At 46.6% G+C, this 26,545-nt stretch overlaps 1 protein-coding gene across 2 annotated transcripts in view; it reads left to right on the top strand.

Annotated features, from left to right (window-relative positions):
- Window positions 1-26,545, top strand: part of ATG16L2 (autophagy related 16 like 2) — a 586,089-nt gene that overhangs the window by 241,084 nt on the left and 318,460 nt on the right. For both annotated transcript variants that reach the window (XM_078658598.1, XM_078658597.1), the window contains exon 8: window positions 9,448-9,510. In XM_078658598.1, the coding sequence (XP_078514724.1) occupies window positions 9,448-9,510 (63 nt within the window). The remainder of the gene's footprint in view (window positions 1-9,447; window positions 9,511-26,545) is intronic.

Raw genomic sequence — 26,545 nt, 5'->3', positions numbered from 1 at the left:
CTTGCGGTTATTGACCCTCCACAGGTCAACTCAAGATATGCAGCTCTCAATTTCCAGGAGTTGAGACACTTGTGTACCTCCAGGAAATTGAAACTGGGGTCTAACCCCACCACTCCCTTTCTGTTGGGTCTCTTAGAGACTTATGATGCTAGGAAAGCATCTCAGGGAGATGGGAATATGCCAGCCTTAGAAGGGCACCTTGGTGATCCAGACCTCCACAACACTGTAAATTCAGCTGAGGAGGAGGACCCTGAGGAGCTCTCTGGGGATGAGGTAGACAAAGGTCTTGAGGTAGTCAGAAGGCTAACTAGGGCCAACATAGACTTGCTTGGGCTAGGATCTGGGGGACCCCCAGTACTGACCCTAAGTAGGCCTAACCTTGGAGTTAGGAGAGATAGATCTCTTTCTAGGGACTCCAATAGATCTCTGCACTCTAATGCCTCTTCCCAGAGGAGAAGGAACTCTCCCCAGAGGAGATTGACTTCCCCTCAGAGAAGGGAGCATGAAGCTAGGATGAGGCAGGCTACTCTGAGGATTGAAAGGGAAGAACTTGCCCTGGCCAAAGAGAAGCTTGCCTTTGCTAGAGAGCAGCAGATGAGTGGGTTAGCTCCCACTGGTGGCAGCAATCTCCCAAGAGATAGAGAGAAGGGTTTAGACACTAAACACCTGACAAAAATAGTGCCCCCTTTAAGCAAGGGGATGACATCCAGAAATGGATGGCTGCTTTGAAGAGGGCCTGCACTGTGCAGGGCATTCCCCAAAGTCAGTGGGCAGCTATACTGTGGCTCTCCTTTGATGGTAAAGGTAGAGACAAGCTCCTCACTACAAGAGTGGAGGATGCTAATGATTACCAGGTCCTGAAAAATACACTGGTTGGTGGGTTTGGTTTAACCACTGAGCAGTACAGGTTGCTGTTCAGAGACACCCAGAAAACTCAGTCTCAGGACTGGTCTGACTTTGTGGATAGTGCCACTAAGGCTTTGGATGGCTGGTTGCTGGGTAGCAAAGTTACTGATTACACAGGATTGTATAATCTGATGATGAGAGAACAAATTTTAAATAATTGTCAGAACCAGTTGTTGCACCAGCACCTTGTTGATTCAGATCTGACCTCTCCCCAAGAATTGGGAAAGAAGGCAGACAAATGGGTCAGAACAAGGATCAAGCAGAACCAGAACCAGAACCAGGGTGGTCAGAAGAAAGCAGACCAGAAGGGTAATGCTAAGAGTGAACAAAATGACCAGAAGTCTTCACCAGGTCCCCAACAAACCAAAGAGGGTGGGGGTCAGGCTTCCCAGAAGAAGAAGACTCAAGAAGGCCAGTCAAAAAGGTGGTGCCAGTACTGTAAAAGTAAGTCTCACTGGTTTAGTGAGTGCACCAAAAGAGGAGGGCAAACCTCTACCACTACAGCCCCTAAGGCAACTGCACCCCCTAGTACAGTCAGTAGTGGTAGTGCACCTCCCAAGGGATTAGTTGGGTTAACCTTGGGAACTGAGGAGTCTGACAACTTAGTTGGCACACTCACTCAGGCTGTCCTTGTCTGTACAGGGGATATGGATATGTCCCCTGATGTAAGTCCCAATACTTTGGGCAAATACAGGCAGACACCTTTAATAAATGGCAAAATGGCTCAGGCCTATAGGGACACTTGTGCCAGTGTCACCATGGTGACACCTAACTTTGTGGACCCTGGACAGATCATGCCAGGTATAGATTTCCTGGTGACCAATGCCAGCAACGTCACTACCAGTCATAGTATGGCGATTGTTGCTTTCTCCTGGGGAGGGGTAAGTGGTCAAAAGAAAGTTGTAGTCAGTTCAGACCTCCCAGTTGATTGTTTGTTGGGCAATGATTTGGAGTCATCACTATGGTCAGAAGTGGAGCAGAGGACTCACATGGAAATGTTAGGCTTGCCAGCACATGTGCTTGCTGTGACTAGGTCACAGGCCAGAAGATGCCCCACTGAACAGGTGCTGGATCCTGGAAGAAAGGACCAGACACCTTTCAAGAAGAAGAGCAGTAAGGGTAAGGCTTTGCCTTCCCCCTTGCCCCAGGTTGAGGATCAAGTCTCTGAGGAGGCTGATCTGAGAGAGCTGAGGGAAACTGAGCCTAAAGAGCTTGAACTTGATCAAGTTGAGTTTCTGGGCTCAGGGGGACCCTCCAGAGAAGACCTGGGGAAGGCACAGTTAGACTGCCCTTCCCTTGAACCCCTCAGACAGCAGGCTGCTGCTGAGGCTGCAGGGAATGCCACAGGTGCCCACAGGGTATACTGGGAAGATGGACTCCTGTATTCTGAGTCAAGAGACCCCAAGCCTGGTGCAACCAGGAGGCTGGTCATCCCCTTGTCTCTGAGAGGTTTCCTTCTCACCTTGGCCCATGAGATTCCCCTTGCAGGTCATTTAGGTCAGACAAAGACGTGGGACAGGCTTGTCTCACACTTTCACTTGCCCCACATGAATGAGAATACCAAGGAGTTTTGTCGCTCCTGTGTCACTTGCCAAGCCAGTGGTAAGTCAGGTGGCACCACAAAGGCCCCCCTCATACCACTACCTGTGGTGGGGGTTCCCTTTGAAAGAGTGGGGATTGACATTGTTGGTCCAATGGAACCCCAGACAGCATCAGGGCACAAGTTTATACTGGTGGTGGTGGACCATGCCACCAGGTATCCTGAAGCTATTCCACTTAGGACCACTACAGCACCTGTAGTGGCAAGGGCCCTAGTTGGAGTGTTCTCCAGAGTGGGCTTCCCTAAGGAGGTTGTTTCTGACAGAGGTACAAACTTCATGTCAGGATATCTGACTGCAATGTGGAAGGAGTGTGGTGTGAACTACAAGTTCACCACACCCTACCACCCACAGTGCAATGGGCTTGTTGAGAGATTCAACAGGACCCTCAAAGGGATGATTCATGGACTACCTGAAACTCTTAGGAGAAAATGGGATGTCCTGATCCCCTGCCTCTTGTTTGCTTACAGAGAGGTCCCACAGAAGGGGGTTGGCTACAGCCCCTTTGAGCTTCTGTATGGGCATCCTGTAAGAGGACCCCTGTGTTTGGTGAAGGAAGGATGGGAGAGACCTCTCAAAAAGCCTGCAACCAACATAGTGAACTATGTACTTGGTCTCCGCTCCAGGATGGCTGAATACATGGAGAAGGCATCCAAAAACCTAGAGGCCAGCCAAGAACTCCAAAAAGCTTGGCATGACCAGAAGGCTGTCCTGACTGTATACCAGCCTGGGCAGAAGGTGTGGGTACTGGAGCCAGTGGCACCAGCAGCCCTCAAAGACAAATGGTATGGGCCCCACACCATCATTGAGCAAAAGGGAGAGGTCACCTACCTGGTGGACCTTGGAACTCCCAGGAGCCCTCTCAGAGTGCTCCATGTAAACAGGCTCAAGGCATATGTTGACAGGAAGGACATGAGCTTGCTCATGGCCACAGATGAGGGACAGGAGGAAGAGAGTGACCCTCTCCCAGACCTGCTCACTCAGAATCCTGATGATGGATCAGTAGATGGTGTTGTCTTTTGTGGCAGCCTCTCTGAACATCAGCAACAGGATTGCAGGCAAGTTCTGCAATCCTTCAGACATATGTTCTCTCTGACACCCAGCCAAACTGATTGGTGTACCCATGAGGTTGACACTGGAGACAGTCTGCCTGTCAAGAGTAAAATCTACAGACAGCCTGATCATGTCAGAGACTGCATCAAAACAGAAGTGCAGAAAATGTTGGAGTTGGGAGTCATTGAGCCCTCAGATAGCCCTTGGGCTAGCCCAGTAGTTCTAGTGCCAAAGCCTCACACCCAGGGTGGTAAGAGAGAGATGAGGTTTTGCGTAGACTACAGAGGCCTCAATGCAGTCACTAAGACTGATGCCCACCCAATACCAAGGGCAGATGAACTTATAGATAGATTGGCTTCTGCCAACTACTTAAGCACATTTGACCTGACAGCTGGGTATTGGCAAATCAGGTTAGCTGAGGAAGCCAGGCCCAAGACAGCATTTTCTACCCCTGGTGGTCATTATCAGTTTGTGGTAATGCCCTTTGGGTTGAAGAATGCCCCTGCCACCTTCCAAAGGTTGGTGAATCAAGTCCTCACTGGGCTGGATGACTTCTGTGCAGCATATCTTGACGATATTGCTGTCTTTAGCTCCACCTGGGAGGATCACCTGGTCCACCTGAGGAAAGTGTTAGAGGCCCTGCAAAAGGCAGGCCTCACTATCAAGGCCACTAAGTGCCAGATAGGGCAGACACAGGTTGTATACCTGGGCCACCTTGTAGGTGGAGGCCAGGTTCAGCCACTGGAGAGTAAGATACAGGCCATCAAGGACTGGACTCCTCCAATCACCCAGACTCAGGTTCGAGCTTTCTTGGGCCTGACTGGGTACTATAGGAAGTTTGTCAGAAATTATGGGTCCATAGTGACCCCTCTTAATGACCTGACAAGCAAGAAGATGCCAAAGAAAGTTCAGTGGACAGCAAGCTGTCAGAAAGCATTCAATGACCTAAAGCAGGCCATGTGCACAGCACCTATCCTTAAGAGTCCAGATTACTCCAAGCCATTCATTGTCCAAACAGATGCTTCTGAGTTGGGTGTGGGAGCTGTACTGTCTCAGCTGAATTTTGATGGTAATGACCAGCCTATTGCTTTCATTAGCAGGAGGCTGACCCCCAGAGAGAAAAATTGGTCAGCTATTGAGAGGGAGGCCTTTGCTGTGGTTTGGGCCCTGAAGAAGCTGAGGGCCTACTTGTTTGGTACTCACTTCACCATTCAGACCGACCACAAGCTAAATCAGATGAAGGGTGAAAACCCCAAACTGCTTAGGTGGTCCATTTCCCTACAGGGGATGGATTTTACAGTGGAGCATAGACCTGGTACTGATCACAGCAATGCTGATGGGCTCTCCAGGTATTTCCACTTAGAGCAAGAAGACTCACCTGGTCAAGGTTAGTTTATTGTCCCAAAGTTTGGGGGGGGGGGGTCATGTAGGAGAGTAGGGTCTGCAATCCTATGATCACCCAGATTTTTGCTTTTTGCTGCACTGGTTTACGACTTTCCCTGGCTGTGGGCCTGCTAATCAGACCCACAGCCTAGCTGTTCTCTCTATCCAAATTGTACTCAGGTACTGAATTGGCACTGGGCCCTCTCTAAGTCCCTGTACCCAGGGCTGAGGTGCACCCAGAAGTCTCCCAGGGGCTGAAGCATGTATTGTGCCACCCCTGGACTGACTAACTAAACTGACACAACTGGCTGCACGACAGCTGGGGCAAGGTGGTGTACTCACCCTTTGCTTTAGATATAGTATACCTATATCTAACCCTAAAATGGACACACAGATCTCCTATCAGTCACTCCTATGGCAGGCCTTAACAATCCTGAAGGCAGAGTGCTTGGAATCATGTGAGATAGTGCTCTGGCATGAGCTGAGCCTGTCTGCGGCTTTCGGGATCCATCCCTTAGCCGTTTCCATGATATCGCATACCATATACTCTTAAGTGCATTATAATCCTCGCGGTTATATGCCAACTCTGGTATCGCTTTATCAAAACATGTCGAGTAAGGTGTCATACGAATTGGAATACTAACCCCTCGCCAATTCTGGCGACGGGGTTAGCATTCCACCCTTCTAGAGGGACACGACATGGATGTAACCTGTAACCCCGGTTAAAGTCAGACAGAGCCTTAGCATCCACAAAATGGATGCTGCCACCGAGACACAAGTCTGCCCTCCTGCTGCTGGGAGTCCTCCCAGAGCAGGAGGCAAGGACAAAGGGTTTCCTGCCAGGGGCGGTGCCAGCACCGTCCCAGACAGGGTTTTGTGTATTCTAGGTAGGCAGGGCTACAGAGGAAGGTGACTGCAAGTGGCACCCCGGTGCTCACTGTGCATAGGCCGGCCTGAACCAGTTCCAGGGACACTCCAGACCCTGAGCTGGGGAAAAGCCCGCCAAGGAAGGGGGTGTAACCACCCCCCTCCTGGTCCCACCCATAGGGCAGGACTTAGTCGCGTGCCAGCCCCCTTTTCCCAGATAAAGGTAGGAGCAGGCCCCCTTCCAAATTAGATCATCTTTGGAATCAAGACACGACTTTCTACGAAAGGACATCAAGATTTCTTCTTCAAGATTCTCCCTTGTGACTAAGGAGTAGTCACCCTGCATCCGCAGGCACCATCTTAAGAACACTGCGGTCTGCTGCAAGTCCTTCCTCCGGAATCTGACTGCCCAGCTCGACGAGAACCGGCTTCCCTGGCACCTCTGACCTCTACCCACCTCTACAGCCAAGCTGAGAACCGTGGGTGCGACGAGACCTCGAGGGACCGGCCATCTTCAAGACTGCACGACTTCTTTCCAGCACGACCGCCGAGGGATCCTCTGGTGAGTGCTTTGGGGTCCGAGAAGCCCCGACCCTGAGCAGCACCAGCACCGAAGTTCAGCCTCCCAGCATCTCCACGATCTGCGTGGGGCCCTTCTGCTTTCGGCTGCTCACCGCGTTGTGTGGCTACTAGCCCGTTGGCTTGTAGCCTTCTTAACGACGCCCGACGACATCACTGTTGCTGGTCTGGTTGCTCCAGACTGGCCCTTGCTCCCTTCCAAGAGAGGAGCACCCCGGACCCTCCTGGTCCACTCCAGACGCCATTTTAGGTCCACCGCGTGGGCTTGAATTTGCCAAGACTTGTTGCCCCAATCCTGGGTCCAGCGACGTCGAGAGCATCATCCATCGTGGGACAGCTCGTACCTCCATCCTGGTCGCCGACAACGCCTCCTGGTCCGTGAGACTACAGAGCCCAGCGTCGCCCACTCACCTAGTCGAGGTGACTACCATCCGGTGTGTCCAAACACAGTGATCTTGCGTGTGTTTCGGCGGGACGTAGGATTTGTGGATGGGCGCCGGCTGTTTTGAATAGAAACGGCCTACTGGAATACAGTGCCCACATCCTCCTCCTGGGGACCTATAGGACCTCTTTTGTCCCCTGTTATTCTGTCAATACTACAAAACATGTAAAAGATCTACAAATAAATTAAGTTTTGAGAGCGATCTTCAACCACACTTAGGAATTCTACTTATCCTATTCCTGAAACAAGTATATGAGTTCATAGAGGTACAACCCTGTCTGTTCCATACTGAAGGAAAAGAAGAAATATGCAACAAAGTGCACAATGAAAAATTGAATCTGGGAAGACGGTGTCCAGACTCTCTGTTGTCGGCATATTTCCACTCTAAAGGGGACAGACCATATTTACTAAAGCCCTGAAGAAGTCCCAGTTTGGGACGAAACGCGTCGGCTGTACATTGTTTCGAATAATTGAAAATAAAGACTACTTGAAGAATTACAACATCTTGCTAATGAAAAATATTCCTTTTTTGCTCATTAATAACATTTGAATCTGTTTATTGCTGTCTGTGGTGCACCTTTGCGTTTGTTTGACTTGTATTTGATTCCGTCAGGAATAGGCACAGTAATGATGGGTGCCAGTCAGTGTGCACACAATTCCCTTTAGTTTTTTTTTAGGGTTATTTATTACTTGGGGTGAAAGGTAGTCAGGTGCTGGAACCAAGAAGGGTCCATCGTTATACCTCTGGTGTATACTACTGGCTAGTAGTCACGAACTTGGTCCCCTCTGCTTTCAGGTGTCATCCATCTTCGATCCAGGCTTGGATCACTCGAACAATCTTCACTGGTCGCCTGCCAGCAACTCCTTTCCATCAGGCTCCTGGTTCGTCAACGAAGAATCCCGACGTCTTTTCAGACCTATGCAGCTGCAGCCCCTGGGCTAGGTAACTTTGGCATTTCGGTGCCCCAGCATAGCCTCACTATCCAAGGGTCCAGATCCACTTTCGTTTTTGACCTACCTAGTCGGGTTCGCCCGAGAACACTAACTTTGTGAATACTAGCTTCCATAGGCATTTTCCCGCCTTACGCGTGAGAGTTCCCACTCTGCACGTGGTGTCCCTAGGCCTCCTGCTCCTAACCTGAGTGTTCAGTATTGTAGGCCTAGCGTTTCTAAAGCCTCTGAGAATCGTTACTTACCTGCTAGTAATTCGCATTCCACTTTTGTAGTATATGGTTATTCGTGCCCCTCGGGCATTTGTGTAAATTGTGCGACTTGAAGTATTTTTATAAGAGTTTTGTTGTGTGCTTAGCTCCCTGTCTCATAAAGAGCCAGGGTAGTCTTGTTATAAATAAATACACTGTTTATTTTCATAACAACTTGTGTGGTGTCCTTTCACTGGGTGTTAAAGGGGTAATGTGATGGTAAAACAGCTGGCTTAACACGCCCTCTAGAGTCTTAGCCTTAGACTGCTCGTATCCATGCTACTAGGATAGCTGGTCTATAAGGTTGACTTACAACCAATCATCAATAAGGGTTGTTTGGACTGATATATAGTGATCACTAGAATAGTGAGCACTGCACATCAGGCCAACTTCTCACAGGTCCCATAAACCAGCTTTTACTGTCTCTCCAAATTGACTCCTCCCGTCACAGAGACAGCAACATTGATGATGAAACATTAATTTTCTTCAGCATTGGAATCTTTCATAGATTCACACACTGTAATCTTTTTCTGCTATCAAGCTGAGAACCATCCAGTAGCCTTCAAATAGCAGTGATCCTCAAACCAGGCAAAAAGGCCTCAAACAGACCCTTTAGTTAAATATTGACCTTAAAAACAACACATCAGCCAATCAGAAGTTCTCATATTTTCACCTTGAGCTATTGTGCTGTCCTTTGGCTCCTGGATGGAGACCCCTGTGCTCTCACCGCTCCCTCTCAGGCAGCTTACTTTGGACCATATAGTGAGTGGCTCCAGCACCATCCTCCTTCTCTTGGCCTCTTGTGCCTCTACTGTAAATCTGTAGGAAATCCTCTGCCAAACCTTCAATGAAGGACTGTAGGAAGCTTTTGAAGGCTTCAACCGATGTTCTACATTCAAGGGATGAGTCATTCTACAATAGGAGAAGTTTCTAAACTTTATTGGGGCGAAGGTAAGACCGCCTTGTAAGGCCTCAAAGAAGTCTGACAAAACGTCGGACAGGCCACCCAAGGATATGTACACATGTGGATTTGCAACACATGCAAATTCGATTACATCTTGGTTGCAAACATGTGTCTTGCCGGTACTCCATTCTTTCCCCAAAGCCAGAGTCTCTGGCAATGTAGGTGGTAGATATTTGTGCATGATTTCATTTGCATACAAGTGTCACAGATGCACATGTACATATTGATTTTGTATATTCTTTTGTTCTGCCTTTGCAGTAAATTGCTATTTTATAAAATCTGAGCTTGTCATGTATTTTGACTGGGCTGGTAATATTCCATTTAATTAAGTATTCAGCCCCACTGGTTGTAAGCATGCATTTTCAGCCTTCGTTTGGACTCAGGTGATGAATACTCATAAAACCTAATATGTTTTTTTCTCATTGTGCCTTTTATATTCCATTTTAAATTTAGATCTGCTTCTTCGGTAGAGCCACGTGCATCAAGTTTCCATGGTTTCATCAAAACTATTACAAGGTAAATTTGCATTTGTTTAAATAATAGGAATGTGGCGAAATAATAGTTTGCGCCTCACCTCACTTTCACGGAGTGGTGCATTATAAAGATATTGACATTAGATTAATGAAAGGCTAATCCTTGCCTGGGATTCGAACCTCTGACCCTCAGGCTACAAACAGCTTGCAACAATGCTGAAAGGGTGATTCATGCCAGAAATTAATAATATACATGTACATTAATCTGCTAATAGAAAAAAGTCAAAGGATCCAACAGAACATAAATACAAATGAAGAGGGATGAAAAAGAAGAAAAAAGGATGAAAAAGAAGAAAAAAAGAGGGAGCAGAATACCAAATGCAAAATGTTTCTATTTATTGTATACGAATGAATATGTAATTCATACAACGATATTAAATACATACGTACATCTAAACTCCACCAGAATATCAACCCTTATATGGAAAAGGCTCAACACAAAAGTAGACCTTGACATTAGCATTATAAAACACAACAAGGAGGATATCTCATTGATGTGACATAAGAGAGGTTCCATGAGATCCTTTCCCAAGAACACTCTGGGAGGTATTCACTCCACTTGATGAACTCATTTGATGATCTAATATGTTGACGTTTCACCTCTGTTTACGTTGAATATCAGGACCATCATCAGGACTAGGAGGAGGTTACATATGATTCAGATGAAGGGTAATGTTAAAACCAGTGAAGCAAAAAAGACCAATTTTAAGGTATATGATTGCTCCCCCATGAATCATTTGACTCTATTGCTGTTGACATCTATACCTTTGTGATTCACAGAATACACTAGAGCACTATTGCTGTTCTGCATTCCATCAGTCATCATTCATAATTGAATCCATAGATAATTATGAATTATAGTTTAGCAATAGTGCTCCAGTGTACAACAATGAAAACTGTCCTGATTCAGTTGTCTTTACAGTTCTGTGGCTCTTATTCCTGACACATGGTAGTAAATGCCCTTTTTAATCCTGGAAAGTCAGAGTTTTTTTCATAGACATCATGAGTTAAAAATGAAGCATTGGCAAAAGGAATATGTCTGGCTTTGTTGGAGAATGGCCCAGTTGTTTAATCAATGGATTTGTGTGGAATTGCATGAATTGGTAAACTATTTGGCTTTTCAGTCAAAAATTCTCTGATTTTTTTGGGTTTTCTTGGCTTCACTCGACGTCTTTTGGCATTTGAGTGCAGGTTAACCCATTTTTTGAGACAGAAGTAATGTTTTTCTGTCAAAAATGCCTTCTTTATTCGACTCTTGCCCTGCCTGTGGCAAGAAGGCCAAGAGGTGTGTATTCTCTGTCTGCCTGATTCCCACTCTCCTTCCTCATGTCCACACTGCAGGAAGCTGTCTAAAAGAACTCTCAAAGACAGGGAGAGAATTAGGATCTATGGCCTCTCAGAAAGAAGTAGGTCTCCTGCGAAGACTAAGAAAAGGGTGCGTTTTATGTTGAGGAGCAAGGTCACAGTATGTTCCTCTTCGGCGTCGGGCTCGACGTCGAAGGTTCCGGCGGTGGGATCGTCGTCTAGGGACCGGGCGCAGGAACAGCGTCCGGCGTCGAGAGAAGATCCTCCGCCATCGACTCTTCAGCGACGATCGATGTCGAGACACCGATCATCGACGCCGAGACGTAAGTCAGCTTTTTTCGACGTCAAGACCGAAGTCCACGTCGAGGTCTCAGAGTAGATCGCCGTCGAGACAGAGATCGTCGGGTATTCTATAGTCGACGTCGAGGCAGGAGTCTCCATCGACGCCAGCAAGACACTCGACGTCGAGGCACCAGTCTCCGTCGGTCCCATTGTCGACGTCGAGACGCAGTCCTCCATCGAAGGAATGAAGCTCGATGTCAAGGCGCATACCTCCGTCGAAGGAAAGAAGCTCGACGTCGAGGCGCAGCCCTCCATCGAAGGAAAGAAGCTCGACAGCAAGGCTCAGCCCTCCGTCGAAGTGCAGACGTTCGACGTCGAGACAAAGCCCTCTGTCGAAACGACCAAGATCGACATCGAGGCAAGTGTCTCTGTCGAGACATCATTCGACGTCGAGGCACAGTCCTCCATCGAAAAGAGCACGGTCGACGTCGATGCAGGAGTCTCCGTCAGCGAGAAGATCGACGTCGAAGGGCAGTCCTCCGTTGGCGCAGCAGTCGACGTTGAGACACAGTACTCCGTCGAAGGATAGAAGATCGGTGTTACGCACTTACCCCAAACACCCATGCAGCAACAAGGGGCGGGTGCCACAGGGAAGCAGAGCAAAGAGCCAGCGGAGACCTGGGACAGGTACGCGCCGCCTAAAACGCTGAGGGCATGGTGGATCGGCAAACATCAGAAGTGGGACTACAATCCCCAGAATCCTGAGCGTCGCGTGCTCTCACAGGAAGTGACGCCGCGTCACAACAACGAGGCTATGAATGCCGGGAATCAAAGACGATCGCTGCAGATTGTTCGTGAAGACGCTGCCTCTCCTGACCAGTATCTTGGACTCGTCCAGGAATTTGTGCGTGGTTTGCTGGAGTCCTCCCAGGTGCGGTAAGGGTGTCCAAGACACCAACTCCCGTTTTTTGTTTACGAAGTAGCAGATAGAAGGGGCACGCCGCCTATTCCAGAAATCAACAAACTTAGCCGAGTAACACAGAAGTGCTTGTTTTCCCGAAGTGCTTACCACATCGCTACGACCATGAGGCCTATCACGCGCTGAGCCAGTTCTATTAGCTTGACACAGAGACCTTATGTACCATGTGGTATGAGTGATTACTGGATCAAACCAGAAACTTTCAGCAAGGTATTAAGCTGGATAAAAAACATTGCATTATGAAAACAATAATGTTCGACAAGTGATCCCTCACCTGAAACTGGAAATCTGTTTCATGGTGCATGTGTGTTTTTATTTATTTATGTAGCACGGGGACAGAGAGAGGATGAACATTGAATCCCTCCTTTTTCCCTTGTGACGTGGAGCCTTGCAATTACTGTGGTGGGTAATTAGTGGAAGATATGTGGCAATTGAGTTTGCCTGTTGTTTCCCTATGATTAAGATCTAATCATCTGGTTTACATTCACAGTAAGCCTGACGTAAAGGTTAACGGCTAAGAGGAGAATTGATCCTTCTGCACATGAAGCCACTGCAAGAATTGTGTTTCTTTTTTTTTTACAGGTATAGAAGTGTAGCGTTTGATATATAGTGAGACCTGCTTGTGATAAGTATTATGTACAGATTTATAATATGGTGTTCTTCTTTCCTCAGGTCTCCCTCCCCGCTGTTCCCTTCCTTTCCTTCCCGCGATTGACCACCATAAGCTTTCGTGCTATAATAGCAACTCCGAATTAACGGTGTCAATAGGTGGACCCATTTGAGCAATGAAGCGATCCTGAGAGACCTCCGAGGGACCGTGACAATCGGGGTCGACGTCGAGACCCATGTCTCCGTCCAGACAGTCAACGCGGGGGCACATGCATTCCAGATCGGCGTCGAAGCAAAGGTCCTCTTCGCTAGCGACGTCGAGACAGAGGTCTCTGTCGGTGTCAGTCCCAGCAAGCCTCTCTCCGTCTCCTTAATCGACGTCGAGAGAAGGTTCACACAGGTCTATCTCCAGGTCTCGTACTCCAGAGGTCGTAATCTCTGTGAGAAGTTGGCCTGATATATGATGCTCACTAGTTCTAGTGATCACCTTGTATCAGTCCAAACAACCCTTATGGTGATTGGTTGTAAGTCAACCTTATAGACCAGCTATCCTAATGGTAGAATGGACAAAGCAGTCTTAGGCTAAACTCTTTTGGCATGTGAAGAGAGCTGTTTTACCACAATATAACCCCTTGAATACCAGATGAAAGGACACCACACAGGTTGTTATGAAAATAAACAGTATATTTATTAATAACAAACACCTCTGAACTCTTTATGAGGTCAGAGGGCTAAGCACATGACAATCTCTTAGGAAAAATACGATAAGTTGCACAAAATTACAATGGTGCCCTAGGGGCACTACAAACCATATACTAAGTAAGTGGAATGTGAAAGTCGATAGAAGGAATGGAGCTGTCCAGAGGCTGGAGGTTCACTAGGACTACGCTATCTTCACCTTAGGTAAGTAATAGGAGGCCCACGGGACGCGTGTGCAGTGTGTGAACTCACACGCGAGATGCGTAACAACGTCTATGGACAGTACAGTTCAAGTAAAAGGTGAGTACGGACAATCCTGACTAGGTAGGACTAAAACGACTGTGGAACTGGACACTAGGACAGTTAAACTACCCTTGAGCACCGAAATGCTCTCGTTACCTCACCCACGGGCTGCGGGTGCATAGGTGTCAAAGTGTGTCGGGTTCTCGCGTTGAGGTCTATGGAGCCTGGAGGAAAAGATGCTGCAGGCGACCAGGAGGAAGATGTCCGGTGCGATCCAAGGGTGGATAGGTGAAGAAGAGGACCTGAAAGCAGAGGGGATAGTGTTCAAAGTCACTAGCCAGTGACCGGTGTGGAACCAGGAAGGAACCAGATGCCGTCGTCGCGATCAGGTGAAGAGTGGACGCTTGACTCTGCAGCCACGTGGACCAGGAGGTGTCTTCGACGACCAGGATGGAGGCACGAGCTGTCCCACGCAGGCTCTCGCTGTCGGCGGTGTTGGATCCGGAATCGGCATCAACAGGCCTTGGCAAAGGCAACCCACGTGGTGAGTAGAAAAAGCGTCTGGTGCGGACTAGGAGAGTCTGGGGTGCCCCTCTTTTGGAAGGGAGCAAGGGCCAGTCTGGAGCAACCAGACCAGCAGCAAAGATTTCAAGATTCGTCGTCTAGGAGGCCACTAGCCAGCCGGCAAGTGACCAGACAACGCGTCGAGCAGCAAACAAGCAGAAGGCCCCCACGCAGATCTCGTGGATGCTGGAGGGCTGATCTTCGGTGCAGGGGCTGCTCGGGGCTGGGGCTTCTCAGTCCCCAAAGCACTTGGTCGAGTTTACCTCGGGAGTCGCGCTGTAAGCGAAGTGCAGGTTCGTTCAAGATGGCCAGTCCCACGTGTCTCGTCGCACCCACGGATCTCAGCTGTGCTGCAGATGTAGGTTGAGGTCGGAGAGGTCTGGGAATCTGGGTCTCGTTGGGCTCTGAAGTCTGGATCCTCAAGGGAAGACGACAAATTGAAGCCGCTGGACGCTGATGGTGCCTGCAGTTGCAGGGTGGACACTCTTGCCCACAAGGGAGATTCTTCAGTCTTCTGTGGAGCAGAACGTCGAAGTCCAGAGTTTCTTCTTGTAGAATTGTTCAGGATAATCTAATTTGGAATGGGACCAGCTCCTACCTTTATTCTCCTAAAGGGGGCTGCACTACTGACTAGGTCCCTCCCCTGGGTGGGACCAGGAAGGGGGGTGGCTACACCCCCTCTCCTTTGTCCGGTTTTCGCGCCAGAGCTGGGGCAGGGATGCACCAGCAACTGGTTTGAACCGGTGTATGCACAGGACGCCTTGTGTGCCCCGGGCATGTCTTATTCCTTTCAGGCCTGTCCTCCCCAATACACAAAAGCCTGTCTGGGGTGGTACTAGCACCTCCCAAGGCAGGAAACCCTTTGTCCAAGCCTCCCTCGCTGGAAGGACTCCCAGCAGCAGGAGGTCAGACTTGTGTCTGTGGTGGTGGCATCCATTTTGTGATGCCAAGGCTCGAGTTAACTTTAACCGGGGTTCTCAGTTACATACATGTCGTGCCCCTCTAGAAGGGTGGAATGCTACCCCCGTTGCCAGAATTGGCGAGGGGGTAGTATTCCAATTCGTATGACACCTTACTCGACATGTTTTGATAATGTTACACCAGAGTTAGCATTTAACCGCGAGGTTGATAATGCACTTAAGAGTATATGGTGTAGCGTTATCATGGAACAGCTATTAGGACTTGGTTCCGCAAGCTGCAAACGGGCTCAGCTCATGCCAGAGCACCATCTCACATAATTCCAAGCACTCTGCCTTCAGGATTGATAAGGCCTGCCATAGGAGTGACTGATAGGAATATATGTGTCCATTTTAGGGTTAGATATAGGTATACTATATCTACAACAAAGGGTGATTACACCACCTTGCCCCAGCTGTCTTGCAGCCAGTTGTGTCTACCTTGGATGGCCAGCCAGTGGTGGCATAATACATGCTTCAGCCCCTGGTAGGCCCTGGGTACACCTATGCCCTGGGTACCTATAGTACACTGTACAGGGACTGATAAGGTGGCCCAGTACCAATTGGTAAATGCACCTAAGGTACATGGTTGTCAATTTAGAGAGAGAACAGCTAGGCTGTGGGTCTGATTAGCAGGCCCACAGCCAGGGAAAGTCGTAAACCAGTGAAGCAAAAAGCAAAAATCTGGGGTGACCATAGGATTGCAGACCCCACTCTCTTACAATCTCATTTTCAAGCAGCCAGGGTTTGCACTTTGATTCCTGTCATGCTGCAGGAGGTAGTCAGGAGAGGGGGAAGTCTCCATCACGTTCCCCTGGGAGAGCACAGAGAACTGCATCTGTCCATCTCTCCCCCAGATGGTTGCAACCCCTGCATCATTGGGCGGATCGTACTTGTCCTATGTAGGCTAGAAGAGAATCCATCCCGGCTCACAAGTCTCCGCTAGCTCGCCTAGCTCAAGAGGCAGATCTGTCGCCTCCAAGAGGAAGAGTGCGTACTCGTTCCCCTGCACCAGCACCTAGGAGGAGGTCAAGATCTCGCAGCGGCAGGAGGAGGCACAGGTCTCTTACTCCTTCCACCTCCTCAACGTACTCCTCAAAGAGAGACTATTCGTCCACTCTTACGGATAGCCCACCGTCAAGGATATCTCCGGTAGATGATGTAAGCACTTTCCAGGACGTTCTGGCCGGGGGGGCTTCCAAACTAAACATCCCCATGCCTGTTCAACAGAGTACCTCTTCAGTAATTTTTGAAACGCTGAATCAGAAGGCTTCCTCTCGCCTATTACTGCCACTGGTACCGGGCCTGCTGAAACCAGTAATGGCCATTTTTCTCACGCCAGCCACACTCAAGACTGCACCAGCGAGAATTCTCAAGAAATATCGCCCGTCGGTATATGATCCCAAGTTCTTAAAGTCTGATCCAAAACTGGATTCTGTGATTGTGGCTACAGCTAGAAAGACACATTCGGTAGTCTCCTCGTCCACAGTCCCACCGGACAAGGAGAGCAAGACGCAGGACACATGGTGTAGGAAAGTATGTGGTACCTCTTCATCCATGCTCAAGGTCTCCAGTGCGTCAGCTCTATTGGGAAGATAAGATAGGGCATTATGGTATTCACTGCAACAGTTCTCAGAGAATCTACTTAATGAGGACCGTAAAGACTTCGAGGCAGTTCTGCAAGAGGGCAGCTTGGTGGCGAATCAAGTAATAAGTGTGGCGGCGGATGGGGCTACGCTCTCAGCACATTCATACGCGCACCGAACTTGTACCAGGAGATCATCATGGCTTCGCCTAACAGCTCTGAAGCCAGAGGCGCAATCCAGAATCGTCAATCTGCCATTTTCCGGGTCATCCCTGTTTGGGCCACACACCAATGAGAAGATGGCAAGGATAAAGATTGAGCTGGATACCTTGAAGGCGGTAGGATTAGAAAAAAAAGAAAGAGTTCCGTCGTCACTATCGCAACACTGACCGCCGATCGTTCCAACAGAGGGTTCAAACCCCTTGTTGGCAAAAGAACCAGAACCAACAGGGTCAGCAGAGATCGCAATTTCAAGATCGACGATCTAACAGGGGAAGAGGAGGGAACCGTCAGTCCTCCACCTCTACCAAACCTCCAGCAAAACAATGAGTGTCTGCTTCCTCCAGTGCCGTGCACCGCTCCAGTAGGAGGAAGTGTGGCAAATCATATACAAGAGTGGCTAGACATCATGAAAGACCAATGGGTGCTGACCACGATTCGAAATGGGTACACTCTACGTTTCCAACGTCGTCCTACCTCAAACCCTCCGGTTGCACCTCAAATTACCTGATCAACATGCTACAGAGGGAAGTGGGCATCCTTCTCCAAAAATCAGCTATAGAGAAGGTCCCACGTTCGCAAAGAGGTCGGGGAGTATGTTCCAGATACTTCCTAGTGAAGAAAATAGGTCAAAAGTCAGAGTACCGACCCATTTTGGATCTAAGAGCACTTAACAAGACCATCAAACGAGAAAAAGTTTGCATGCTGGCTCTCCACCAAATATATCCTCACCTTTGCGAAAGAGATTGGCTGTGTTCGATGGATCTGCAGGATGCCTAATTTCATATACTGATAAACCAATATCACTGGCAATATCTGCGATTTGTCGTCGGAACATCCCATTATCAATTCAAACTGCTGTCCTTCGGACTAAAATCAGCTCCCCGGGTGTTCACAAAGTGCATGGCCGTGGTAGCAGCTGCTCTGAGACACAGGGGCATCTTTGTCTACCCTTATCTGGAAGATTGGTTGATCAAGGGCCGACTCCTCAAGGAGTGAAGAACCATTTCCAACAGTGTCTACGGCTCTGTCAAAAGCTGGGCCTACACGTGAACTACCAAAAGTCAACGCAACAGCCCACTCAAACAATCCACTATTTGGGAGCACTGATAGACTCCGAGCAAGGAAAAGTGTTTCCTTCGGAGGAGAGACAATTATCCCTCATCCAAACGTGCAGGAAAATTCTGAAAAACAACTGGTCGTCAGTGCGGCAGATAGCATCTGTACTAGGATCAATGGCATCCTGCATTTTTCTGGTGCCCAATGCCAGATTAAAAATGCGTCCTCTACAGCAGGATCTGGAGGACAAGTGGGATCAGCAGTCGTTTCGCTGTCTATCAAAGGCTGCCAAAGCATCAATCCCATGGTGGATGAACAGAGATAACGTGGAAGTAGGAGTTCATTCCATGAAGCTCCTCCATCTCAGACTCTGATCACAGACGCGTCTCTAAGAGGATGGGGAGCCCACATGGGCTATCTTCAGAAGCAAGGCCTATGGTCTTCGAAAGAGCAATTGTACCATATCAACATGCTAGAGCTCATGGCTTTTCATCTGGCTCTCAAGGCGTTCCTTCCTTCGATTCAGGTGAGTTCCATCCTAGTACAAACGGACAATACCACCACAATGTACTACCTGAACAAGCAGGGGGGAACTTGGTCGAGGATGTGGTCATTGGAAGCACAGTCCCTGTGGAACTGGCTGCTGAGGCGGAAACTAGCCATCACAGCAGTTCATCTGCCGAGGGAGCAGAATTCACAAGCGGATGCTCAGTCGCCACTTCGCAGAGCAGCAAGATTGGGTTCTCAGCGACGAAGTGGTCGACAACATCTTCCAAGCTTGGGGCCATCCAAACATAGACCTGTTTGCAGACGAGGAAAAAATAAAATACCAAGACTTCGCTTCAAGATACTACCGACCAGGATCGAGTGGGAATGCCCTTTTGATCAACTGGTCCTGGCATTTGTATATGCTTTTCCACCCCTGCCTCCCATCCCGAAAGTGGTGACCAAGCTGTCACACTCGGACATCACGATGATACTGATTGCTCCGGAATGCCCGAGGCAGTAGTGGTACCCTGACCTTCTACATATGTCACTGAAGCCACACAGGAGGCTGCCATGCAGACCGGGCCTGCTGCCTAAGATCAATGGGAGGATTCATCATCCCAACCTTCCATCACTGAACTTGGCAGCATGGCTCCTAAGGTCCTCCAGTCTGGACATCTAGGTTAATCTCAAGACTATATGTCTATATGGAAAGAGACAAGGAGACCTTCCACCAGGCACTCCTATGCTTGCAAATGGAAACGCTTCTATATGTGGTGTGTGCAAAATAATTGTAGTCCCACCAGGAGGCAGGAGGATGAGGTCTTACCATATCTACTTCACCTAGCCAGAGCAGGTTTAAAATTCTCCTCCATTAAAGTGCACCTAGCGGCCATTATGGCTTATAGGCGTTCGCCTTCTCAACCCTCCTTTTTTCAGTTGCAAGTGGTGAAGGATTTCCTTCAGGGCCTTTAGAAGGTGTACCCTCCAGTGCTGCCCCCTGCACATCTTTGGGAACTGAATTTGGTGCTGTCCAGACTGATGGATCCACCCTTTGAACCTATCCACAAGGCGAACTTGCAACACCTTACGTGGAATGTCGTGTTCCTGGTGGCTCTCTCCTCGGCTCGTAGGGTGAGTGAGATACAGGCCCTCTGCTCCAAAGAACTCTATCTAGTTTTCCATCTCAATAGGGTGGTGCTCAGAACACATCCGTCCTTCCCAAGGTGGTGTCGGATTTTCATGTAAATCAAGCGATTTCACTTCCAACCTTTTTTCCTAACCCCTCCACCCCAGCGGAGAGGGCCCTTTATTCATTAGACCTTAAAAGAGATTTGAAGTTTTATCTGGAAAGGTCGAAGTCTGTGAGAAAGTCTGAGCACCCCTTCATCAACTACGTTCAGTCAGAACAGGTTTCCCAGCAACAAAAAGGTCCATCTCCAGATTGATAGTTTCTTGCTTTAAACTAGAGTATCAGTTAGCAGGGAAACCGCTCTTGTCCGCTCCCAAAGCTCATTCCACAAGAGGAAAAGCAGCCACCACTGCTTTCCTCAATAATGTACCACTCTCCGAGATATGTAAAGCAGCCACTTGGAGATCAGTACACACGTTTACAAAACACTGGTGTCTTGACTCAGATACTAGAGCGGACACTCAAGTAGGGCAAGTCTCCTTGAGAAATCTGTTCAACAGCTGATTTTTCGGTTGTTGTTTATTTGAATCACTATATGTTCTCATTTGTCTGAAGGTGGTTGATGGGCTTGGTATCCTATTCAGTGCTTATGACTATTGATGAGGATCCCCTGGAAGAGAAGGATAAGTTACTTACCTAGTTCTTTTCCAGGGGTATCCTCATCAAAGTCATAAGCAACCCGTCTCCCCAGACAAATTAGATTATTTCTGAAGTGTTAAAAGATATCTTTGGGCCCTGGCCTTCAGGCTTATGCAAAGAACAACTGACCCAACTGTCACCCCTGAGGCATGATGGGAAGCTAGGGGTCATGGCTGCCTTAAAGGCACGGTGCCAGTTTTTGTTGAAAATGCTTTCTTTTTCCATGCTATTGTTTTACAATGCAGCCTGTAGGCTAACAATGTCTGCTTATTTGCAGGTTTTTTGCTCTTTATGAGTGTTTTACTCATTAAAAGACCGAGTTCAAGTGCTACTTGCCCTCCTGCGTCTTTATGTATTGGCAAATACAGTCTTTATGTGTGCAATTACATTGTTTAGCCTTCATTTGGGGGCTGCATTGGTATGGAAAAAATGATATATGTTTGTATATATATGTAGAGCTGTACATATATGGTTTCCATATATAATTTTTTATTATTTCCAGGTTCCCCGCACATGGGCGGGAATATTCAGTGCTTATGACTTTAATGAGGATACCCCTGGAACAGAACAAGGATTACAGGTAAGTAACTTATCCTTACGGGCCGAGTACCCGGCAACTGTGTGTTAATTACATAAAGGATGGTGTACAGCGAGTGAAAATCACTTCAATAAACATCAGATTACACTGTGGTTCAGCCCTGACGATAATCCCCAAACTCCGAAGGGGATTGGAAACGCGTCAGCATTTTGTCCTTCGAATCTATGAGGGTACTAAAAATGACTTGGTCTCTCAAGATCTGCAAGAAGCACACCCATAGAGATAACTCAAACTTTCATTTCCCCATAGTTAGTCTGCCCTGAAAACAAACAAAGTATAAATAATTTTGTTTACAGGCAAGCTGAGTATTAACAACGACTGGTGTAATTGTTTGTAAATGTACATGAGTTGTAATGTTATGTATTCACCTTTTTTAATGTGTTGTTATATTTTGCACAAGTTTGTTTTATACTTTGATGAACATTTTTTTCCGAAAAATGAAGAATGTATTTTTTTAATGCATCAATGCATCAATGAAAAACAAAATGTTGCTTTAAGGTTATTCTAAATGATTCCTCCCTTCTTCTGTGCTCCTACTCTAGATAGTCCTGGGCTGCCTGATGTTACTAGGCACTGGTGGGACACTACCTGCTTAGTGCTTAATTGTTGTAAAAATACTTTGTTAGCCTCGTCACCATTGTAATATTCTAAAATGACCAGACAAAGAAGGTATAATAAATGTTCTCTACTGCAGTTATTCTCAAGATATAGGTAAGTACATACACATGTACCTCACCAGGAGCAATATTGAATGCACTACTTAGCACATCATGGCGAACACGCAAAATTGTCGGTAACAGAAGAAACACCACTCTGTAGGCCTTCCAACATCAGCATTCTTCACTGAACAGGGAGCCCCACTGTCTTTTAATCTCTTTTATCATGCCCAGAATTAAACATAGGTTATCCCAGTCTTTTGCAATGTAATCATTGATGAATGACAGCATTAAAGGCAACACTAGCAACCCTGTTTGCAAACAATCTGACTCAAGTTTCCTGGTTTACTGAGGAGTAAGCATGGGCGGATTTTGCGGATCCACGATTCACGAATTTGCGGATTCACGGATCGGCGGATTTGGGGGCGGGGCTTCCTCGAGTGTGTGGGCGGGGCCAAACGGACGGCGCTTCCATGCGAGTGCACATGCCTCTTGTGTGTATAAAAGGTCAGAGACCGATCAGAGCAGCAGATTAAGAGACAGAAGCTCCTGGTCACAGGAACAGCACGGGGATTGCGCTCGTGAAAGTCAAAGATGCAAATGCGCTACTCTCGAACTGGCTCTTTTGGGAGCAAGAGGTTGTTTCTTCTCTTGTAACTCTTACTGTGCTCAACCCTAAAAGTCGGCGGAATCTACCCCTTGTCTCTCTAACATTGCGGCCAGTTGCAATTGGTTTCTACTGGATCCAGTCGCAACATGTATATTTTTAGGTACGGCGCTGTGGAGTGTTCTGATTACATAAAAATATTACATGAAACCAACAGACTTCTCATACATTAATATCCAGCTCCTATGGGTAACTATAATCAACTCAGAAGCCATCACTAGCTGTGCATTCTATGTCTGAAACTCCAATGTGACAACAAAAAGATACAGTGCACATATTTATTACTAGTAAAATGAAATTTGCACCAATGGCTCTTGAAAGAAAACAGCTTGATACGTACTTGAATAGGGCACATCGACGCCCATTTGTAACAGGTTTTCACGTCAAAAACAGCTCTTAGCTGAAATAATTCTAAGCAAAATCTCTGAATAAAGTCACAATCTTTATCGTGTCTTTGTAAACCAAAGAGAAGAATCCTCAAAGATGTTCAATAATCATGGACATGCTTTTTCCTGTGTAGGGCTAACAGACCGATACACTGCATTTTACTACATTCTGCGTGGAAAACACTGCCTCCAGGCATGCATCGGTGTGTGCAATACAATTGAAATGCGTGGGGAGTTATAAATCTAAGAGGCGACAAACCGTAAACAATTTCTATGTAAATTCTCATGAATTTGAGATTACCACAAGATACCTTGCAAGCATTGAGGGTTCATTTTGTTCTGGGCTGTCATAACACAAAACACTTACAGCTGGAGAAAAAAAATAAAAGGCTCGGCTTAAAAATAAAACAGCAGGCGGCCATCCATCTCCAGAAAATATAAATTGTGTCTTTTAGATAACATCCTCTAAGAAAAAGAAAAATGCTATTGTGAGAACATTGCTATTGTCATAACAGCATCACAGCGGATTTTCGATGGTATATTTGGGAAGAAGGCACACCTGCCCAGCCTCCACAACGCTCACGATTGATTTTGGGCTGATGAATGAGTCACTGAATTTAAGCTTCAACTAGGGCACATGCTTTATTGATATCTGCAAGTGTTTCCTGTTGAGGTTTATTTTTTGTGCCAGGACCGGCGTGCCAGAATGAACCCTGCCCTTCATATTTATTCAAGAAGACACCACCGTTTTCCCCCATCTTAAATAATTTACGATGGCGCCGGCAAGCTGCCAGCGCCATCCTGAAAAAGTTACTTAATTAGCTTCAACAGGAAGCTCCAACTGATAAAATGAAGCAGGCGCTCGAGCCCCTGCTGTATCTTATCTATTAGAGCTTCCTGTTGAAGCTAATTAAGTAACTATTTGAGGATGGCGCTGGCAGCTTGCCGGCGCCATCGTAAATTAGGCTTTGAACTTTTGACCGCAGAATCCGCCGCTCGCGGATTGCAGATTTTCGGTAAATTCGCGAGAGTTCGCGGACCGCGAATTTACCGAAAATCTGCAAAATCCGCGATCGGAGCGGATTTTGCGCTCATGCTTACTGAGGAGCATTCCTTGAAGATATATATATAATGTGGAAAAGGAAATGATAATTCGATTAGTCCAAAGAGACTATCCCTCTAGAATTTTACAGAAGGCCTCAGAAAAAGCTAAAAAACTGAGTAGAGAAAAAGTGTTATTTGAACCTGCCAAAACAGCAATAAAGAAAAAATGTAGAGAAGGAACTAACACGCACAGATTTATAACAACGTACAATACCAAACATACAGAAGTAAGACTTATTTTAAAGAAGCACTTGCAACTTATTAGGGGAGACCCCATAATAGGCCCTCATTTTCAAGAAATATCCTTAAATAACGTATAGGAAATCTAAATCTAAATTACAAGAGAATACTGGAAACCAGACTTGGCTACAGCAGAGAGAAGGCTTTAGAAAGTGTTTAAAATGTAAAGCCTGTCAGCATGGAGAGAACCTCTTCACTTTTAAAATAGCTTTTAATACAATTGTGAAAATAAGAGGTTGCCTAAACTGCAAATCAAGTTTTGTGGTATACATTTTAAAATGCCCCTGCAAGAAACATATGTAGAGAGTATCACATTACCAGCTCATAAAAGAATCCAATAGCACAGAATAGCTATAATTAATAAAGATCGCAGTTGCCCTGCAGCCTGACACTTCGAGAAAGTCCACCAGAGTGATCTCTCTCTGATGCGATATAGCTGCATAGTAGAGATACCCAGAAGAAGGGGGGGTTGCAATAGGGAAAAAGAATAAAAATTTCCTAGCTATCTTAACGGAAAGTTTCAATTCTATTAAGGACTCGGAGGTGAGGATTATGCTATTCTTTCTCCACTTTATTGAATAGCAGCCATTTAAAGAAACTGGTAAAAGAACTACAATTCCCATGAACCATAGGGAATGAGATAAAGTTTTAACAATAGAGTCCAAGTATAGAGTGTCCATGTGGATCCACCAATCACAGGGCTCCGGTTACATCATAGTCCTCTGTTAACTTCTATTCCCCCTCTTTCATCGCTATTGGACAGCCAGCTTAGACACCTCAGGAATCCTGCTTGTTGGAGTCTCCTGCTGGAAGTAAACAATACATTAGGCAACAGCCTTGGCTATGGATTAGCCCTCTAGGGGGAAAACCAGGAAAAACTGCAATCAACAGTACATATAACCAATCTGAAGCTGAACAGGTTAAACAGTTTACTTACCCTGATACGAGAGCGGGCAGGTACAAAAAGTTGTAACCTGAGCTATACCTCTCTGAAGAGCTCTAATTAGAGCGAAACACTGTGTCAGGGGTTGCTTTTTTTCATTTCAGGTTGGCTTGGTTGGAAATGGCAAAATACTTTGTCCATTTCTTTCTTGGCGTGGATAGCACAGTGCTAATCCTACGCTTAAAGACTTTGATAGAAAAGCAGACATTTAAGGTGAGCAGATCTAGAGTGTCGCTGGTGTTGAGAGTGCTCCATACAGGAGCCGCTTTCCACCTAAACTTGAGAACTACCCAGAGTTCTCTGCTTCTTTTTTTACATATGTGTATATGTACATATGTGTATATATATATATATATATATATATATATATATATATATGTGTGTGTGTGTTTATGTATATATATATATATATATATATGTGTGTGTATATATATGTATATATGTGTATATGTATATGTGTATGTGTATATATGTGTATATGTATATATATGTATGTATATGTATATATATATGTGTGTATATATATATATATATATATATATATATGTATGTGTGTATATGTATCTGTATATATGTATCTGTATATATGTGTATCTGTATATATATATATATATATATATATATATATATATATATATATATATATATATATATATATATATATATATATATATATATATTCACTGAAAAAAACCATAGGTTTCACCCCAGTAATAGTTAGCTGGAAATTTTACTCGCATAAAACCAATGAAATTCCCACGTTATAGTTAGTTGGACTCACTATAACTTGCGCATGCAATGCACTGCTGATGACGTCACACATTACATCACTCATGACATGGTCAGTGACATCACTATAGGTATGAAATGTAATATTTTTTATAATGAATTTTATATTTTATAATTATGTAATACTATTTTTTTTATGTCTATTTATTTATTTTTTATTTTTTGCCCCAAAGCGCTCCCGGGGCGCGTACCGATGCGCTCACCAGTGAGCGCAGTGTTACGGCGCGCCCCGGGGCGCGTACCGGTGAGCGTCCCGTTAGCGCTATTGCCGCGAACGAAAACAACATCATGACGTATCGCGTAGCCGCGTGATGCGTCATATGACGCACGGCGTAAGCGCACCCGGAAGCACACCGAGCGCATACGATCGCGCAACGTAAGCGCCGCCGGGCGCGCCCCCATGCACGCACCTGGGCGCGTAGCGTAAGCGCGTCGGGTCATGTGATCTGAAAAGGACACTTTTCATTGGTTCAGATCAGTTTTGGTTTCCAAATGATGAAAGCCTGGATCATGTGACTTGAAAATAACACTTTTCATTCGTTCAGAACAGTTTTGTTTTCCAAATGATGAAAGCCCCCACCTTTTTTCCTCATTCTCACTTTGTACTTTGAGTGAGGAAGACCTGCTTTTTCCTTACAGATATGGCTACAGTACTATCAGCAGCTGGAGCATCTGCCCCACCACCACAAGGACCACCAGAACATTACATTGGTGGTCAAGAAGAAGAGGAGGAGGTGGAGGAAGAGACAAGGCACTTCCTGCCTGAAGACAATCCCCTATACAAGCCTAGGGAGCACTTCATATGGGAGTTTTACAAA

The sequence above is a fragment of the Lissotriton helveticus genome, chromosome 8, assembly GCF_964261635.1.
Source record: "Lissotriton helveticus chromosome 8, aLisHel1.1, whole genome shotgun sequence".
NCBI lineage: Eukaryota > Metazoa > Chordata > Amphibia > Caudata > Salamandridae > Lissotriton > Lissotriton helveticus.
The sequence above is the reverse complement of the archived record's forward strand: the minus strand, read 5'-3'. Positions and strand labels throughout refer to the sequence as shown.